The sequence below is a fragment of the Onychostoma macrolepis genome, chromosome 01 (genome assembly GCF_012432095.1).
Source record: "Onychostoma macrolepis isolate SWU-2019 chromosome 01, ASM1243209v1, whole genome shotgun sequence".
Taxonomy (NCBI): Eukaryota; Metazoa; Chordata; class Actinopteri; order Cypriniformes; family Cyprinidae; genus Onychostoma; species Onychostoma macrolepis.
In genome coordinates, this window is record NC_081155.1 from 14,968,529 (window position 1) to 14,990,354 (window position 21,826).

A 21,826-nucleotide genomic window follows, 5' to 3' on the forward strand; every position below is an offset into this window, starting at 1 on the left:
TAGAAAGATTCATTGTTTCCTGCACTGCTTTTCAGTGACAAAATCATACATTATATTTCTGGGAATATAAGTTTGCATTCTGAGCAGATAAAACAACTGCAAATAATAGCAAGAAAACACATCTTTCCCACTGACTGCTTATGAAAACTAACAATCATTAGCTATGTTTCCATCACCCTGTTTTTATGCACATTTTGAAGTATCGTATAAAGAAACAAGTGATGGAAACACCAAATTTAGAAAAAAAAAATCCCTTAATTTGCAAAAAGGTTTTTACGCTCGCTTGAGGTGGTTTTTGATTTGAAAAGGGTTAATGCAAATAACGGGAGATGGAAATGCATATTGCGAATAAATTCCTCCATGCGCATCCAAAAAGTCATTTGACTTTGCACGATGGGACCGCACAACCTGACTAACCAGCGGACAGATCTTTTTGCATAGTTTGTCGTCAAAGTATTTCTGTATAATTGCCTCCCAGAACTGTTACTTACAGGACTGCATTCCCAAACAGCGGGCATCTACCTCCAAAAGCAATGACCGCATTTATTGTGTTTTGTCCGCTCATTCTGAGGTGCAAGTAATTTATTTTGTATATGAAAATGATTAAATTCAGTGACTTCTCCTACTTTTTTTTGTGATATTTAGTGCCAGTTTGGCGAAGTGACGATTTTGTTCTCTCTGCCTTGTTGAATGGAAATGGTGCTTATTCGCAAATGTTTTATCCGATATTCCAAGTTAAATTCGCAACTTTGGATGGAAACCCAGCTATTGTGACCAGTGTAGTCACAATAACAAATCGAACAGAAATTTAGGTTTTTCAGGAAAACATTACAGGATTTTTCTCCATGTAGTGGACTTCAATGGGAGCCAACAGGTTGAAGGTTCAAATTGCAGTTTCAGTGCAGCTTCAACGGGCTCTACACGATCCCAGCCGAGGAATAAGGGTCTTATCGTCATTATCGTAATTTTTGTCGAAAAGGACAACATTTTCAAAAAAAACAAACAAAAAAAGTAAAATGCTTGTCTTGCTCTAGCTCTGTGATGCATGTTCACAACTTCATGCATTACATAATCACGCTGGAAATACATGACCATATTTTAGATCCCTTAATCCTACCCCATACCTAACTACCTTACTAACTATTAATAGCCAGTAAATTACGAGTTTATTGAGGCAAAAGTCATAGTTAGTTATAATGAGAACTGGTTATAGTGAGAACTAAAGTGTGACCTTTACAATTTATCTACAGTACCTACTGCTAAATTCCAAAGTACAGAGATAACCCTCATCCACCATAAATTGGGCTTTGTAAGCTTGAGACTTTGAGAAATCATGAGAGACCATCTTGCCTGTACAAGAGCAATGTTTTCCCGTGGTAGATCAGCGGTCTGGGACAGACAAGACTTCCTCCAAAACAGATGAACTGACAGCTGAATGAATCGTACACCGAGCTTTGCCAGTATCGTAGTCAGGAACAGTTTTGCTTTCTGCCTAAAAAAAGGGAAAAATTCTAAAATATTACTGGAGGCTCTCTGAATAAAGAACATTTGTTCACCGGTCTGGTTGTGTGTGGGTTTTGTTTTAAGCTAGACTCGATGTTTCACGTTATTACCCTTTTTTCCAGGGTGATGGATCGAAAACCAGCATCACGGTGGATTTCGGCGACGGAAACGCTTTCACTTACTCTAACGTGAGCTCTATCGAGGATGGCATTAAACACATCTACAAGAACGTGGGAATCTACCGAGTGTCAGCCACGGCGGAGAACAGTCTGGGCTCGGAAACTGTGCTCCTCTTCCTACACATTACGTGTAAGTCAAGATATGGGAGGGCGAGTAACAATATGCACAATACAGACAGCCATATCGTATTCTACTTTTATTTCCTTAATGTATTTTAAAGACCCACTGGGCCTGAGCACACTGAACTCATTTATGCTTTATTGACCAGAAAAATCTCATTTGGCCTTGGTTGTATTGCACTCCACATTAAGCAGTCTAGATTTCAAGCTTATAGTCTCTAACTGGACCAGGAGATTGGAATCATCCCTCTTAGTTATTGCCGACAGACACTTCAGTGTATGATGAAGGTCCCGAGGACCTAAAATATCATCCAGGTCTGATGAATTGTACTTAATGTAACTTTTAGGTTATGAATTAGTTATTTTTAGTCAATTATAACCATATAGCAAAAACAGTGTAGTCCAAACAAATGACTCTTTTGAACAATTATTTTAAGACAATCAAACAGTTTACAGTTTACTATTATGTTGCTCATAATACTTCTGAAACTTCATATAACTTTAAGTAGTAGACATTATTAGTAGTATTTTATATAAATAAATGAACTATGCTATTTTGATGTTTAAAAAGATATTTAAGAGTTTAATTAATGGAAGACTTGGAGTCTTATTACACAACTATTTGGAATATTTTATTCTAATTCTCTAGATTCTTTATGGCACAAAACACAGCATGCCTACATTAGTTTGATTCCCTAATGATTGACTCTTATGAGTCAGTTCTATTTAGTGAATCATAAACATACAGCACAACCTGTATAGTCTGATTGCCAAACGAATGTCTCTTATACGAGTCAAATCTTTTTAGTAAATTAAAACCATACAGTGTGAACAGTGTAATCCAACCGATTTCCAAACACATGACTCTAATGAACAGTTACTGAGTGAATAAGAGCATAGAACTGTTATGTTTACTGTTAAGTTGTACTAGCTACTGAGACTTCTTATGACAATATGCAACATTTTACCACAGCTTACCACATTTTTTGCCTGTTTAATATTTTTGTTTAATATATAGTTAATCCCAATTATTGAATTGCCTTCATGCTGTCTCTACAGACTGTGATAAATCATTAAAAAGCATTGATTTTAGATGTACTTGCCCCTTAATGTTTTGAAAAAAGAAAAGTATAGTTGGTCATTTCACATGTTGGTCAAATGGCCTATTCCTGTCTATGTGGGTGGTTCTTGGCCAGAATATGGATTAGACTTCATGCCAATAATCGAAAATTCTGGCTTTACAGACTTTTGAGCAGACAACTCTGTCCTATGTAGCAATGATGTTGGAAGACGCTATTTTAACACATTCTATGAGCAGATGGCCTGAGTTTTGGTAGCTTTTTTAGTGGTTGTAGCCTGTGTTCGTGCTAGAGGAAGCTCATGAAATATCAGCATTTAACAGAGATTAACTAAGCATTTTGATTCAAATGTTCGCCCTTTTTCTCATGTCCACCTACACAGTGAACTTGCCACCCCCTGCTACATTCAGGCAGACAGTTGCCTCCACAGTGACATATTGATCAGGGAGACGGAATGATTCCAATCTGTCAATCCTGTCGTGCCAGGCAAAGCAAATAGGGCCTCTGGAGCATGAGTTGAAATTCGCACGCAGATGGCTCTGTGTTCCTATGAGAAGTATTTGTGAATGAATTAATATATGTCATTATACATATAATTTGGAGGATGTTTAGTTTGTGCTATAACTTTAAGGCTGTTCTGTTTTTTGTTTTTTTTTGGTCACAAATAAGAACCGCATTCCACCGTAATGTGCTTATATATAGTTCTGTGAGAATATATCATATAACTACTGTTCTTCCCCCACACTTTTTATTTATTTATTTTGCTTATTTATTATTTATTAATTTTATTTATTTATACTAATTGTATTTATACTAATTTATATTTATTTATTATTCATTCTCTTAAGCTTACATTGGCTGTATGTATTTGATTTAAAAATACAGTAAAAACAGTAATATTGTGAAATATTATTACAGATTAAAATAACTGCTTTCTGTTTGAATATATTTCAAAATATAATTTATTTCTGTAATGATGGCAAAGCTGAACTTTTAGCAGCCATTACTTAGTCACATGACTCTTTATAAATCAATCTCATGTTGATTTAGTGCCCAATAAACTGTAAAAAAATGTTAAAAGTAAAAACAAACAAACAAAAAAAACATTAATTTGAAATCTTCTGTAACAGTATGCATGTCTTTACTGTCATTTACTGAAATAATGAACAAATTTAATGTAAAAAAAAAAAATTCTTGACCCCAAAATTTGAAAGGTACTGTTTTTGTTACTTATACTTTTGTTATATATATATATATATATATATATATATATATATAGCGGATGCTTTTGTCAACAATTTAATGTAGCAGTGAAGTTATACTAAAATAAATCTAGTTTTATCGCTAAAATGAAACAAACTTTATTGGTTCTATCATCTGTCTTTAACTTTAAAGGTTTAAGTGTGAGGAAGTGAACAAGATTAGCAAACACTGTTAAACTCTTTCAGCTCGACCAACCAACTTTTCTCTTTTCTTTCTCTCTCGGCGCAGGTCAACTGGAGTCTATTCACCTCTCCGCCCCTTTTGTTGCTGTGAAAAATAAAGAAGTCAATTTGACAGTGGTTCTCTCACCAAGCCAAGTGGGAACTGTCACCTATATCTGGTGGTTTGGGAACAATTCGGAGGTAAAGTCTCAATGTGTGACTCACTAGACACCTGTGCACCTGTGCAAGTCTGTGTCTGTGTGTGTGTGTGTGTGTTTGCCTCACCGACTGCCATGTAAATAAAGTTGGCATGTTCACTGCAACTGCGCTGACAGGGCATCCTCTTGAGAGTCTCTCTCAAACTGTATTCACAGCCCATGATCACGCTGGAGGGGAGTGTGGCATTCACGTTCTCTCGAGAGGGAATCAGCGTTGTCGCTGTACAGGTGTCCGCTGGGAATACCATCCTGCAAGACAGGAAAACCATCGCTGTCCACGGTGAGTTTTACACACAACAAGTAAACAGACTGCAAGGAATTGAAGATGGCTTCATATATGAGCAATAAGCTTTATCGAAATATGTTTTGTTCTTTGCTCTTTGTATATTTGTGATACATTTGGAAAACATCAACACTTTGAACTATTGTAGTTAAGCATACAAGGTATGGTAAAACACACACACACACACACACACACACAAAAAACTAAAATAAATGAAAGGGAAAAAAATTATGTTAATGTTATGTTATTTTTTTTTTTAAATAATAAAATATATAATTTAATAAGTTAATAAAATATATAATAAAATTATAATAATATAATTGTTTTTGAAAGAAGCCACTTATACTTACCAAAAAATACAATAAAAACAATAACATTGTAAAATATTATAGTTTAAAATAATTGTTTTCTATTTGAATATTTTGTAAAATGTAATTCTAATATGATGATTTGCTGCTCAAGAAACATTTCTTATTAATAATACTATTAAATCAACCTTACTAATTTGCAATGCAAATCCCCACCCTCCTTTTTTTCTTCTTCAGAAATGTCAAAAACTCAAAATGAAACCATATTCATATTGAATTTTAAGTTCTATATCATACAGTAAATACACATTGAAAGCAAATGCCGCAGCATAGGTGCACTGCAGTGCAGTAGTCAGAAACTAACAATAATTGTAAGAACATATTTTTTTTTTTTGTAATTACAGAATACTTCAGATCTCATCTTCTTGCCTTTTCATCTAATCTGGATGATCACAACCCTGATGTGGCAGAATGGAGGCTTGATGCGAGTCGAGTCATTAAAACATCTATGGTGCAGGTGAGTTCAAACCATTTAGCATTTGACAAAAAACATTCACTTTTCACACAGCTCAAAATCTGCTTCTCTATTGAGTGATATTAAAGTGTTCAATATACAGTATAATGCTTCACTGCATATACAATATAATAAAGCATGAAAAGGCATTCATCTCTGTTTGCTTTGTCATCTACGTGTATATGGTAGTATAGTGCTAACATAAAGTTTAAAAAGATATACATATTAAAGTCTTTCTTTTCCTTGGAGTATGTAACTACAGCCTATTTATTCATATTAATACTCAGGTACACAAGAAGATTTCGCTTTTCTTTTGAACTTTCTCTCACCTATTATAATGTCTGTCAGTGCTCTTTGCACAAAGTTTAAATGATTGTGTGCAAGAATATTCATCATCTGATCTGACATGAGATGACTCATTTCTATCAAGAACAAAATGATTTTATCATACAATAATCAAGGTCTTCTTGGAATTCCATGTATAGATATTAAACACAAAGGATGACAATAAACCACTAATGGATGTGTTTTTCAGAAATGCCATGGCATTTGACATTTCAGGTTTTGAGCATTATTTGACAAATGTCAGCATAAAATCTTCAAAAAGAATTCTGTTCTGTAGTCATATAAATAATCATGACATTAACACAAAATCCTTTCAGAGAATCTCAATTTAAAGCACTACTTGAGCCGATTCAATGAAACCCATCAAGAGCATTTAGATGTTCAGAGTCTATAATATATATATATATATATGAAGAGTTCCAAAGCAAAAGCCTCTAAAAGCCATCTTGGTCAAAAATACGATAATGATACTGAGTGAATGCTCTCCACACATAGTGTATGTTCATCAAGTACTTTCACTTCAAATGCACTAAATCCCAGTTTCAACCCATTCAGAAGTACTAATACTTACATAGAAACCTATACATAGTTGCCAGAAAGAAATGCTAATTTTAAAGAAAAAACGTCAGATGTACGTAGAGGCTTTTGCATCTGAACTCTTCATATATATATATATATATATATATATATATATATATATATATATATATATATATATACACATACACACACACACACACACTGGCGTTCAAAAGTTTGGGATCAAAATGATTTTTTAAGATACAGAAAAAAACAACAACATTAATATTGTGAAATATTATTTAAATTAACACAACATTTCTATTTTGAAAAAAACAATGCTTTTCTTTTTTTAATTTTTTTATTCATAAATCCAGAATCCTGAAAAAAGTATCACAGGTTCCAAAAAATAAATAAATAAATAAAAAATAAATGAAGCAGCACAACTGTTTCCAACACTGATTATAAATCAGCATATTAGAATGATTTCTGAAGGATCATGTGACACTGAAGACTGGAGCAATGATGCTGAAAATTCAGCTTTGCTTTACAGGAATAAATTATATTTTAAAGTATATTAAAATAGAAACTGTTTCAAATTGCAATTATATTCCACAGCATTACAGTTTTTTTGTTTTTGTTTTTTTCTGTATTTTTGATCAAATAAAAAGCCTTGATGAGCATAACTTAAAAAAAAAACAAAAAAAAAACATTAAAATCTTACTGATCCCAAACTTTTGAACGGTATATATGTGTATGTATATATACCGTATATATATATATATAATATTCATTCCAGGTATAAAAAGTGTACAAACACAAGTGTAGTCTGGACATTTGGTGGGTTTTCACGCTCCACACTTTGCTTGAAGAACTCAAGTTGACGTACTTGTGAAATTGGCTTCCAGATTCTCCTTCACTGATGGAAGGAAAACACCACCGTGACAGAACAAGCTTCGCGAATATTCAAACATATGGCACGACAGACCGAAATAACCATCAGTGTTCTCCTGCACTTCCCCATGGCATTTTCAAGAGGCCGTTATAACTGAACACGGGGACTTTCTTTATGGATGTTTATGGAATATGACACTTGAGAATAACGGTTCTCTTGTGAGCCATATGCGTGTTCTGCTCTAGTTGGTTAGTGGTAATGTGTGTAATGAGTTTTGCACTGGGCATATGGACAGGAACGAGGTGGACGTTGTGACCTTGTAACACAAACCAAGGAGAATTTTATATGTTTATATTCTGAAAAACATAAACAATTCTGTCTTTATTTACTCACACTCATTTAATTCCAAACCCTGCCATTTTTTTCGTTTGTGGAACACAAAAGGGGAAATACGGAAGAATCGATTTGTTGCAAGAGTGGGAACCAATGATGTGTGACATTATGTCAAATCTGGTTCAACCCATCTAGAAGACATGAGGGAGTAAATGAAGCCGAAATGTTAATTTTTTAACAGAATTTTGAACCTTTAAACACATTGCAGTAATGGACTGTGTAATCATGTGTATTCTTGAGACAGAAAATTATTCATTTATTGTATTTTATATATATATATATATATATATATATATATATATTTTTTTTTGCATATTTATTTATGAGACCATATTAAATAATGGCTCAAAAATATATACACACTTTTTTTTTTTAGAAGTCCTTTGTGCTGCATTTATTTGATCAAATAATGCAGTAAAAACAGCAATATAGTGAAGTATTAGTACAATTTTTAAAAAAAGTCTTCCATTTTAATTATATTTATGTGATGCAGAGCTGAATTTTCATCAGTATCATTACTCCAGTCTTCAGTGTCACACACAGTGTCTTCACAAATCATTCTAAAATGCTGATTTGAAACATTCCTTATAATTAATGTCAAAAATGGTTGTGCTGCTTAATAATTTTGTCAAAATTGATTTTTTTTTTTTTTTTTTTCTGGATTCTTTGATGAATAGAAAGTCCAAAAGATATAGAAAGTTTTTTTTAAACATTATAAATCATTACTGTCACATTTTATTCTTACTGAATAAAGGTAATAATAATAATACATAATAATAATAATAATAACAACACATTATTAAAGTATTATTAACTGTATAATAATAATAAAGTATAATAATAATAATAATAAATGATAAAAACATCATTGGGGTAAAAAGTCAGTATCAAAAGAATATTAGAATTAAAGGCATTTTCTTTTCTTTGATTCTTATATTCCTCTAATCCTGTTTATTGGATGTTTGTATCTCTAAGAGTCTGTTTACTGGTCTTCAGGCGACAGGAGTGAATCCAGAGCAGCTGTTGGTTACTGTGTTGCCTGGACTGCCAACAGCGGCCGAGTTCTTCCTGTTACCAGACAAACAGCTGACAGAGGGGAAACCAGACAAAACAGCCACCCATTTAGACCAGGTACATTATGCATGATTTTCAATCTCAGTCGTGAAACACTCAGCTATAATTAATGTTTTGCTTCACCTTTGTCTCGTATTCAGAAGATAAGGCTCAGATATTCAAATACTATTGTCAGTCCTTCTTTCAAATACAAAAGGATGGTGGGCAAAAGGAGCATCTTGACAAGAGTTTCTTATGCTCTCCAGCAGATGTCAATGTTGGCCTATTTAACTCTTGACAAAAACCTGTTTTTACTAGTCCACAGTGATTGTTCTTGATCAGAAAGTCTCTTAATTTTCTCCTGAAATGAAATACTAGGTTATGAGACAAGCACATGAATACATATCCATAAGCAACTTCAGAAAGTATCAGAAAAAGTGGATTTCTGATTAGATGTCAAAGCTTAATGAGAGTGTTCACATTTCTCATAACTCACTGGTGAGGTCATGCGTAATTCTGGCCATACTGCAGTATATTTGGCCATAACAGAGAACAGCCATTATTGAATATGAGAAGATGGCTCATATCCTCCAATATTAACATGCAGAGTCATCTATATTTTTTAGGCAGTGATTTCTCACCATACAGACTCACTATAGAGGAGGTCATTAGTAATCCATCCACTAGATCGCTTATGGGCCAGAGATATTATATCACAGATGATAAGGGGATATCTGCACTTTGTGGATGTCCATGCATGGGTGCCTAAGCAGCACCTTTTTGCCTTTTTTTTTCCCTCGCCCAAACCTACCTTGAATCTGCAATGGACCTTTCACTGCAGATCCTCATAAATCTCTATTCAAGGGTGGCGTGTTCAAAGTATAATGTGTAGATAGCCTTATTAAAAAAGTATAATAGACTGACTGACCCTAGTACAATTCATAAAGAAAGTAATTATTCATGGAATGGTCTAATTTTAAAAGGGTGAGAAATAAGGAGAGAGAGAGAGAGAGACAGAAGGTGAGAGCGACACAGAAATAAAGGAGCGCAGAAATAAGTCAGGAGTCATTTACTAAATGAGACAGATTTAATGAAGCTTGGATAGAAAGAGCGAAAAAAGGGATTCTTTGAACAGGAAGAAGTTTTATGTGAGGTTTAGTACTATCATCGCTGAACTCAGATCTGATGCCCAAGATTAATCTTAAGAGTTGTTTATGAAAAAATAAATACTTAAACGCTTGTTTAAAAAATAAAAAATAAAAGTCACCTTTAACAGTGACTAAATGTCTACATCTCAATGAGCTAATATGTTGTAGTTTTATACTTAGTATTTTTCTAAAACTAATAAAATATAATTCTTTAATATATAGTTAATTAAGTATATTGTTCTTAAATAAATAATATATTATAACTAATTATTTAAAATATTACTTAAAATATTTTGTTATAATTTGCATGTATACACATACACATATAATTATAACTGTTATATTTATAACATATTAAAATAAAATTAAATCTATCTGTCTGCCTATCTGTCTATTAGAGATGTGCGGATGAGCTAAAACGTCACCCGAATCCGCTGCTTCAAATAAATGATCCGCCCGCCACCCACCCGCACCTATATTTTTCTCTGATTTAGATAACCGACCCGACCCGCACCCGATCGTCACATTACAATGATTCTAATTAGACTAATTCTTAGTTTTGCACGATGATATGATGAATGGATGGTTCATTTTGAACAGCAGATTCAGTGATGTGAGAGCTGATCTGCGCATCACGTCTGCCCCGCATTACGGCTCCGACACGGCCACCGGAGCTGATCACGGTCGCTCTAGTCAAGTCAATGCTTGTGTTTATACCCATAGATATGTATAGATATTATACCAGCCACGCCGCGGCACGTTTCAGAAGCATCCCAGCATCTCGTGGTCTCACGAATCCAGTTGCTTCGCTCCTGGTGTGATTTGGCATCTCGTGGAGGACGGAACAAAACGTCGTCGGAGCCGTAAGGGGTAACGGTAACAGGCTAATACAATGATAATAGGCTGCTTTTAAATGAACATTTAATTTAAAAACAAAAGTTCTTCTTTGGCCAGATTATAGTCTACACTTTCGTAATAGCATAAACACATGCTTTACTCCTTTTAAACTTTATCTGGAATGCCAATGTATCTGTCACTGCAACTTCCCGAACAGGCGAACACACACAAAAATGAAATCTGTGCGCGCGCATCCGCGCATCACTACTATCTATCTATCTATCTATCTATCTATCTATCTATCTATCTATCTATCTATCTATCTATCTATCTAGTACGGAATAGGATTATGGCCAAGTAATAATAAAAAAATTAATAAATAAAACCATCTCGAAATTAAAGTAATTATAATATGAGATTAAAGTAGTTAAATTTCAAGAAAAATGTCAAAATAAAATGTTCAGATTAAACTCATAGAATTTTGAGAATAAAGTCATTATATTATGAGAAAGTAGTTTGAGAGAGGAAAAAAACAACTCTTTAATAATGCACCGTTTCAGAAAGTGCACTCTTCAACAAAGAGTTCAAAAAAGTTTTTTTTTTTTTTTTAATCAATTGATCTTTGGGAAAACAACAACAACAACAAAAAGACTCTTTAATATTAAAATTAAAGTGCACTTTTCAAAGGATTTTTTTTTTTTTTTTGCCAAAGATCTTTAAATCTTATCAGTCTTCTTACAATGATTGTATGAAAAACAATTAATTATTGAAAATATATTACTATACATTTAGGCATAAATTAAAGCTGAGAAGCACATTGTATTTTATGACTTTTAGCACAAGTCTTGTCATGTCAAATTAAACTGTCAGTCTTTTTACCATAAACCGTGTCACCTTTCTGAAGGCGTAATTATACCCTGACCCATATCAAATTATATTAATTTAAGATGAAATGTAGCAGTGCCATTTACTAACACTTAAACACACTCTCTGACAGAGAAAGAGAGAGAAAAAAGTACTTTAAAAATGATCAAACTGGAAGCACCTGTTTCAGAAAGACCCTTAATAACCCTAATCTGCCATAATCGAGCACAAAAAAACAAAACAAAGCTTTATTTTGGGAGGGAAAATAACTGCTTTCAAGATTTATGCATACATAAAAGCGCCTGACAGTCAAGGGCTCTGTGTGTTTGAGGGTGAGGAGAGAGGCCTAAATGAGATCCCTCCTATATCATATATCTATATTTGTGAGTGAAGGTGATAGAGTTGATTTATGCTGAAACATCTTCTCAGTGTGGTATAGGCTCACGTACGACAAACAACATCACGAGCCCACGCTTTGCCTCAATGCATCAGGACTCACCAGGCTCAGAACCAGGGAAATCAAATACCTACGGGACATTTCTTATTGTGACTGCTTATGTAATTTAATAACAGATTTGGATGTATTATATACAAGGCAGTGTTTTCTCATCCAGTGTGGTATGAATATGATGAATATGTGATTTTGCTTTCAGCTCTCAGAAATGGTTCTCAGCGCTCTGAATCAGAATCTGGTTCAGTTCACACTCAGACCAGGAGTCCAGATCACAGTATACGCTGCCCATTTATCAGCAGGTAATGAACTAGAATCAAACACTGTTCTACTAGATATGAACGAGGGAAGGCTTGCAGATGGTTTATGATGACAGAATTATCCTGTTTAGATGAACAGTTCCCAGGTGACATTGATTGTATAATAACCTCTTTTCTGTAAAGATTGAGTGATTTTAATTTTAGAGATTGTGTGTGTTTATTAAAAGGAGGGCTGGAATGGTGCCAGACTGTGCACTGACAACAGTTGCCTTTCTTATTTTCCCCTGCGTCTAGCGCCTCTAGTGGACACAAGCGAGAATCACAGCGGCTCAGCTATGCTCATGCTCCTCTCTGTGGTGGTGGTGGGTTTAGCCGTGTTCCTCATCTATAAATTCAAAAGGTATTGTCATCCATTTTTAAAACTTCAACCTAGATCATAATCTATTTATTATCAGTTCAAAATATGGTTAGCTTTCTAAATTAGTTAAATGTCAAGTGGCAAGAGTCTGGGGAAGCCTGAAAGATTACAAGTTATTTATGAAGTAGTCAATAGTTTGGTTTCCTCAAATTCATTGCTTTCCTCAAATTCGTGCTCAACAGAAGAAAAAAAAAAAAACCCTCATACAGGTTTGAAACAACATGAGGGTGAATAAATTATAACAGCTTTTTCATTTTTGGGTGAACTATTCCTTTAAATATACACTACCAGTCAAAAGTTTTTGAACAATAAGATTTTTAATGTATTTTTTTTTTTTTTTTTTTTGAAGCAGTCTCTTCTGCTCACCAAGCCTTGCATTTATTTGATCCAAGATCCAAACTGTTTTCTATATAAATATATTTTAAAATGTCATTTATTCCTGTGATTTCAAAGCTGAATTTTTAGCTTCATAACTCCAGTCACATGATTCTTCAGAAATCATTCTAATATTCTGATTTTCTGCTCAAAAAAACATGTATTATTATTATTGTTAAAAACAGCTGAGTATAATTTTTTAGAATAATAATTAATAAATAATAAAAAATTAAAATAAATGTAATAATAATATAATGTTAAAGATAATAATGTTTCTTGAACAGCAAATCAGCATATTAGAATGATTTCTGCAGGATCATGTGACACTTAAGACTGCAGTAATGATGCTGAAAATTTAGATTTGAAATCACAGGAATAAATTACATTTTAAAATATATTTAAATCGAAAGCAGTTATATATATATATATATATATATATATATATACACACACTGTATATATTTCACAATATTACTGTTTTACTGCATTACATTTTAAAATATATTCAAATCAAAAGCAGCTATTTTAAGTAGTAATATATATACTGTATATATTTCACTCTATTTATATATTTTTGCTGTATTTTGGATCAAATAAATGTAGGCTTGGTGAGCAGAAGAAAATTCTTTAAAAACATTAAAAAGCTTACTGTTCAAAAAATTTTGACTGGTAGTGTATAATTACGAGATTATTTTATTAATTGATTCATATATATATATATACTTTTTTTTAACCGAACAGTATTATCAGCATTATACCGAATATAATCTGTTTTGTATTTTTCTTTTTGTTTTATTTTTTTATAATTAATTTTCTAATTAATATAATAATAAATATTATCAATTATTTTGAATATTGTTACAAAAAAGCAGAGCAGATGTCTGCGCAAGAACTCAAATGAGGCAGAATCATTCTTGTTCTCTCAGATCTCCAAGTTGTGGCTCAGTTCAGCTCACGAAACGATGTATGTCGAGTGGTGATTCACCCTTTCGCTGTTGCAGAACCTTCTTTTTTTGTCTAAGCGCTCATAACAAATGAGAAATGTCAGTCAATGCACAGACATTATCAATATTTAGCCCTTTGAGTTTTTCAAGTTGACCTTTATGAAATGTTAAATGATTGCACCGTTTCCATCACTGGGCCGAGAGAAAAGGGCATGAGAGGTCAATAAGACAAGATCTGGAAACAACAGATGTGCCAAGAATTTTCCAGCGCTTTAATACATAACAGTCTGGCTTTCAGTGACGCTACAGCCGGCAACTTTTCATTTCTTTAAAGAACAGGAGGAACTTCCTGCTAAAAAAAAAAAAAAGTTGTTTTAATTATGAAAAACTGTACTTTTCAGTAAATCAGTTCACAAAAAAACTGTCTGAATGAATTATTCATGAATCAAGCTGACACGGTTGTAAACTCAATTCTCAGAATATCAGTGAATAACGGTCTAAATATAGAGCACCAGTGGTATGGACTACTTTTATGGTGCATTTGCATAGTTTTTGAAGCTTGAAAGCCTCATGTCCCATGAGGACTAATTGCAGTTGCAGTACAGTAAACTCTGAAGAAAAGCGTCTGCCAAATGCATGAAAATGGGTTTTGAGCGACATGAGTGTGAATAAATGGTAACAGAATTTATTTTTCTTTTCGTGAACCGGTCCTTTAATGAGGGTGTTAGATCACATTTTAATGAGCTGTCCGTTTGTGTTGTTTTCTTTCTGCTAAATCTCTCTCCAGTTGTGTTTAGCACAATACATTTGCTTTTGAATCCTCTTGTTAAGGTTTTTGCTTATGTAGCTTTCTCCCTCCGTAATGATGCAGACCAAGATGGATAAAATCACCTCTCTAAAGGGAGGTCTTGATTTATCAACTCCTAAGTCAGACTTTTCATATAGAGGTCTTTTTTTCTTATTCCCATGTCTTTTTACAACTTTTTCCTGAGGCAGATCCCAGACCTCGGTTTGTAAACGGACTGTACCGCACTCACAAACTATAAACACATGCTTCCAGCGATAAATGAACAGAATGACGTGAACGGCAAAGCTGATAACGTCAGAGCCATCAGAAAGTTCAGAAAAAGAGCAGAAGCACACATTACGAACCTTATCAGCTCAGCTCATGAATATTAATTAGGTAATGTTTGGCCAGTAGTCCTTGCTGAAAGATAAGTGTCTGCTAGTGACAGGTGACCGTTTACCACTAGCTTGTTTGTCTTATCTTGGTTTAAAAAAAAAAAAAAGCCTTAAAAAAATCGAATGAACCCTAAACTTTATATATATTCTTTATAGATTTTTTAGTGTAAATACTAAAAAAAAAAAAAGTTGTTTTGTGTGTGTGTGTGTGTGTGTGTGTGTTCACCAAGGTTGCATTTCTTTGATTAAAAAAGTACTGTAAAAACAGTAATATCGTGATATACTATTACAATTTAAATAGCTATTTTCTATTTAAACCTATTTCAAAATGTAATTTAGTTTTGTGATGCAAAGCTGAATTTTCAGCATCGTTACTCCAGTCTTCAGTGTCACATGATCCTTCAGAAATAATTTTAATATGCTGATTTGCTGCTCAAAAGCATTTTGCATTATTAAAAATGTTGAAAACAGTTATGCGGCTAAATATGCTGTGAAAAAAACTATGGAATTTTCAGGATTCTTGATGCAAATTATCTCTTTTGCTAATTATTTTGAATAATAAAATAAAAAAAGTCATACTGATCCTAAACTTTTGAAAGATTAAGTTAGTTGAAACCTGTAACTTATAATGGTTATTTCCTAAAAAAATCGAAAAGATATCTTCTAAAAGTTTAGGAGACTTGTCCCCTTCAGTTATTATGATTGCTTAACACTTGACAATATTGTTTTTTTTTTCCCTCTGGCTGATTCCCCCAAGCATGTCTCGTTGCATCAAGCTTTGTTAGCCCATGTCTCATTGTAAATCTTTCCTCAAGGAAGATCCCAGGCCTCCACGTCTATGCAGCGATGCAGGACGAAAAAGAGCAAGAAATGATCCAGAGTCCAGTTTCTCCCACTGACAGCACACCCAGCTGCAGCTCTCAGAGAGAACTGCTCACATCACTGGAGCCTCTGGACACAGAGCCCAACACCCAGACCATCGGTGAGTACCACACTGTCCATTCAACACTGAAGCGCTTCTTCTACTGAACTACTCCTCTCAGTCGTGGCATGTTAGTACACTTCCAGTAAATGGCTTCAGCAGTGTTTGTTGGTAAAGAGGGCCTTGTTGATTGCAGGGAAAACACTGGTTGCTCGACTTCTTGTCCCCTGATGGTGCTTATAATAAATCAACAGAACAGCACATGTCATGATGTATTTCAGCTTTCTAGGCTGCTGTGGGAATCACTGATACACTTATATGAGGTTGTTTGACATTTGGAAAGAAGACAATATATTGACAAAGAAAGGATAGTAAGAAAGAATGAGTGTTTCAAGCCAAGAGAAAATGAAAAAAAAAAGTATATACAATATAATTGTACATATATAATTTAGCTATAATAAAAAAAAAAAAAAAATATATATATATATATATATATATATATATATATATATATATATATATATATATATATATATTTTTTTTTTTTTTTTGACATTTTATTTTTATTAACATTTTACCAATAATATAATTTATTACAAATTACATGGTGATAAAAACAGAACAGTATAGAAATAAAAATAAAACGGTAATAATATTAATATACTATTGATATATTAAACATATTTTAAAAATATTAAAAATAATTATTTAATCATTCAAAATAATATATAATGGTACTTAAAATAAAATTAAGGATATATATATATATATATATATATATATACAGTGGGGCAAAAAGTATTTAGTCAGCCACCAATTGTGCAAGTTCTCCCACTTAAAAAGATGAGAGAGGCCTGTAATTTTCATCATAGGTATACCTCAACTATGAGAGACAAAATGAGAAAAAATCCAGAAAATCACATTGTAGGATTTTTAAAGAATTAATTGGTAAATTCCTCGGTAAAATAAGTATTTGGTCACCTACAAACAAGCAAGATTTCTGGCTCTCACAGACCTGTAACTTCTTCTTTAAGAGGCTCCTCTGTCCTCCACTCGTTACCTGTATTAATGGCATCTGTTTGAACTCGTTATCAGTATAAAAGACACCTGTCCACAACCTCAAACAGTCCAACTCCAAACTCCACCATGGCTAAGACCAAAGAGCTGTCAAAGGACACCAGAAACAAAATTGTAGACCTGCACCAGGCTGGGAAGACTGAATCTGCAATAGGTAAGCAGCTTGGTGTGAAGAAATCAACTGTGGGAGCAATTATTAGAAAATGGAAGACATACAAGACCACTGATAATCTCCTCGATCTGGGGCTCCACGCAAGATCTCACCCGTGGGGTCAAAATGATCACAAGAACTGTGAGCAAAAATCCCAGAACCACACGGGGGGACCTAGTGAATGACCTGCAGAGAGCTGGGACCAAAGTAACAAAGGCGTCAAATCCTGCAGTGCCAGACGTGTCCCCCTGCTTAAGCCAGTACATGTCCGGCCCGTCTGAAGTTTGCTAGAGAGCATTTGGATGATCCAGAAGAGGATTGGGAGAATGTCATATGGTCAGATGAAACCAAAATAGAACTTTTTGGTAAAAACTCAACTTGTCGTGTTTGAGGAGAAAGAATGCTGAGTTGAATTCAAAGAAGTTTTTCTGCAAAGGGACCAGGACGACTGATCCGTGTAAACGAAAGAATGAATGGGGCCATGTATCGTGAGATTTTGAGTGAAAACCTCCTTCCATCAGCAAGGGCATTGAAGATGAAACGTGGCTGGGTCTTTCAGCATGACAATGATCCCAAACACACCGCCCGTGCAACGAAGGAGTGGCTTCGTAAGAAGCATTTCAAGGTCCTGGAGTGGCCTAGCCAGTCTCCAGATCTCAACCCCATCGAAAATCTTTGGAGGGAGTTGAAAGTCCGTGTTGCCCAGCGACAGCCCCAAAACATTACTGCTCTAGAGGAGATCTGCATGGAGGAATGGGCCAAAATACCAGCAACAGTGTGTGACAACCTTGTGAAGACTTACAGAAAACGTTTGACCTCTGTCATTGCCAACAAAGGGTATATAACAAAGTATTGGGATGAAATTGTTATTGACCAAATACTTATTTTCCACAATTTGCAAATAAATTCTTTAAAAATCCTACAATGTGATTTTCTGGATTTTTTTTTTTTCTCATTTTGTCTCTCATAGTTGAGGTATACCTATGATGAAAATTACAGGCCTCTCTCATCTTTTTAAGTGGGAGAACTTGCACAATTGGTGGCACACACACACACACATCTATTTATATATATATATATATATATATATATATATAATTTACTTATGTATTATTATAGTATAGTATCTTTTTCTCTTAAATGTATTTTTAAAATTGTGCAGTTGAGTTCTGGAACAGAATAAGTAATGATTTATATTTATTTGTCATTTTGTCTCTTCACATTTCCCAGAATGCATCAATCCTCATCCACGTGTCAAATTCTCATCAGATCTTCCTACATACATCGACGTTTGAACTCTAGCCTCCGCCATGTCAAGGACTTTGGTCATGCGGACACAAAGGTTTCAAGCTTTATTCAGTACTTGTGCATGTTGGACATTAACTTTACTGTGCTCTGTGAATAGAACAAACTTTGTACAGCTTTTTTATACATCTGTGTATTCAATAAAACATTTTTGATGCTGTTCATTTCTAAAGATGCCAGTGTGTACAAAGTCTGAGGGAAAGGCCAGCATGAAGGGTGGAAAAAAATACAGTTATTCTTGGTTACCTGTCTGTTTATTTTTATTGCTAACAGTGGCAGTTATTCATGGGCGTAAAACATGGATATGTGGCATTTTGGAAGTGTTTTAATAATAAAATGTAACGTTATTAATGATTATTGTAAAATGAAACACATTTTTTGGGTTTCATTTTGTATATCTAGCACAGCTGTACTTTACATGTAACAGAAATGTAGATTTTACCACTAATTTTATGGGTTTCATGCCTTTATTCATGAAACAGGGTTAATGTTGAAGCTTGTTTATCTTGTTTTGCTTCTCTGCAATATCAAAGTTTTTTTTTTTTTTTTCTTAGTAAAATAAATTATTTGTGTTTCTATGTAGAAATAACTGACTGTTGGTTTACAGATACATATCAATCATTGTCAAGATATGCTGTGTAAACTGACTTGATGTTCTTGAGACATTACGGCCAAGCAGAAGATGATAATCATATACTGTGTCTAGTGTTTCATAAACAATTTTGTATGGAATAATTTATGTGCACTCACAGAGAGTTACATGATTTATGCTTTCATTTTGCTTGTTTATTTGTCATTTTTTTGTGCATATAAATTCAGTCATGACATACCAAAAGTGAACTGTACAGGCTGACGGATATGAATGTATGAATGTGTAAGTACATATTTAAACATTATTATATATATATATTTTTTTTTTTTACATTCCCTCTTTACATATAAGCAGTATAAAATCACAGGAAAGATGTGATCATTTGATGAATTGACTAATTCTAAAGAATCAGAAATCAAAATAATGTGTGTCACATTATATGGAAGGCAGCATACAGACCTTCATCCGCTAGCATATAGCCACTAGTCAATAACTATAATAATAATAAACTATAATATTTTACATATAGTATTAATATAATGGATTCAGCTACTCAAAAATTTCCAACAATTCACAGCACAAAACACATTGTTGGCACAAACCATGTTTATATGAACCTGCATTTCATGTCAATATTTTATTTTATTTTTTAAAGTAAATTCAATTAATGTTTTATTTTATCTTATTTTTAAATTACATTTTATTTTATTTTATTTTATTTATTTTTATAAAATTTTTATTTAATTTTTTATTAAATTAATTTTCAAAATAAACGTTATTACATTTAATTTTATTATTTTTAAATTACATTTAAATTTAATTTAATTTATGCTTAAACCAATTTTTATAATTTTTTTTAATTGTATTTAATATTAATTTTATTTTTAAATTACAATGTGTGCCAAAATAGTTTGCATGGTTAACAACAAAATTAATTAGAGACAATTATATGGTTAGTACAGTAACAATACACAGACCATAGTACAGACCATTTTTGCATGTCCTCCTGTTTATTATAATGATGCTGTTACACACACAGCAGAGATCATCATCTTTACGTCACACTCTTTTTCTTATATCTATGGACTATTCTGCTCCTTCATTCATTGCGTTTTCATTTTCATATCAAGGTTATATTACAGCTATTGTCAGTCCATTCTCATACACCAGTGAATGTAAATGGAGGTCATCTTTAATACAGAATTGTCAGGATATTGAAAACAGCATGTCTAAAAGGGAACTTTTAATGGCTAATTTTATTTCAATTGTCCTTGTCCGTCACCTTTTGTAGGCTGCGTATAAATATCATGTCACAGGAGTAGAGGATGTTCATACTGAGACAATTCACTATGGACTTGACACAATCACAGTACAGATTATATTTTCATAATATCACGCGCTGCGGTCTGACACTGTCTTTAGCATATGAGACGATGGATGACAAGACTTTCAAGTTATGAGAAGAAAGTGTCAGTCAAATGAGTGCAGGGTATTGTGGGTAAGGAAGGGGCAATTTAAAGGAATAATAGCAATATCATTTAATTGTTTCTGCTGAAAAAAATCATATATGATAAAATCAGTGTTTGATGATCCAGATCTAAAAATTACATTACTTCAAACCTGGTGGCTGAAGATAAATACATTTTAATTATTAAATTGAGTTGTACATTCAGATTGAAGACAGAGCTTTTGTTAAACCACTGGCTACAAAACAAGACACTTTATGAACTTTGAATGGACAAACTGTGGCAGCCAGGAAATCAAAATCCAGCGCTGCCACTTCTCTCTTAAGAGTAAGGAAGATTATTTTTGTAGAAGACAAGAGTTTTATTACTGTAAAGATTTTATATATATATATATATAAATATATAAAAATTTTAGGTGTGTAATGTTTTGTTTCTTTATTTTTTATCTTTCTTTGACCTCAACTCTGTGCTCTGTGGAATTGTTTCTGTTTGGTGCAATCGTATTTATTAAATGAAATCAGTCCCTGTTATTGTGTTTTGATTTTCTTACAGTATTTGTAAAAACATCATGTAATTTGCTGAAGTAACCTTTAAATCGTAGATAAAAATAAAGTATCAATCAAAATGGTGTATGTTTTTATTTCATTTATAGGCTTTTAATAATGCCTTTTTATAGGCTTTTAATAATTCCTTTTTCATGTGAATTCAACCATTTTTTTTTTTTTATTATTATTATTATGACACTAACTACTATAATAGAACAACTATTATAATGGTCCATATATACAGTATCTCACAGAAATGAGTACGCCCCTCACATTTTTGTAAATATTTTGTTATACCTTTTCATGTGACAACACTGAAGAAATGACACTTTGCTACAATGTAAAGTAGTGAGTGTACAGCTTGTATAACAGTGTAAATTTGCTGTCCCCTCAAGATAACTCAACACACAGCCATTAATGTCTAAACCGCTGGCCACAAAAGTGAGTACACCCCTA

General features: G+C 33.2%; 1 protein-coding gene across 4 annotated transcripts in view; it reads left to right on the forward strand.

The window, feature by feature from the left end:
* The window catches only part of LOC131544364 (VPS10 domain-containing receptor SorCS1), a 218,216-nt gene extending 196,816 nt beyond the window's left edge, over positions 1–21,400 (forward strand). Inside the window, exons 19-27 of one of the 4 annotated variants that reach the window (XR_009272115.1) lie at positions 1,626–1,812; positions 4,373–4,506; positions 4,680–4,803; positions 5,519–5,631; positions 8,777–8,911; positions 12,336–12,435; positions 12,688–12,793; positions 16,132–16,294; positions 18,693–21,400. Coding sequence is in view for 2 of the 4 variants with exons in the window: in XM_058782521.1 (XP_058638504.1) it covers positions 1,626–1,812; positions 4,373–4,506; positions 4,680–4,803; positions 5,519–5,631; positions 8,777–8,911; positions 12,336–12,435; positions 12,688–12,793; positions 16,128–16,294; positions 18,693–18,757 (1,131 nt within the window). In the remaining 2 variants the exon portion in view is untranslated. Of the gene's footprint in view, positions 1–1,625; positions 1,813–4,372; positions 4,507–4,679; positions 4,804–5,518; positions 5,632–8,776; positions 8,912–12,335; positions 12,436–12,687; positions 12,794–16,127; positions 16,295–18,692 lie in introns of all 4 variants that reach the window. The other 3 variants (XR_009272117.1, XM_058782521.1, XM_058782529.1) reach the window with 3 other exon arrangements.
* Positions 21,401–21,826: the final 426 nt, after the last annotated feature.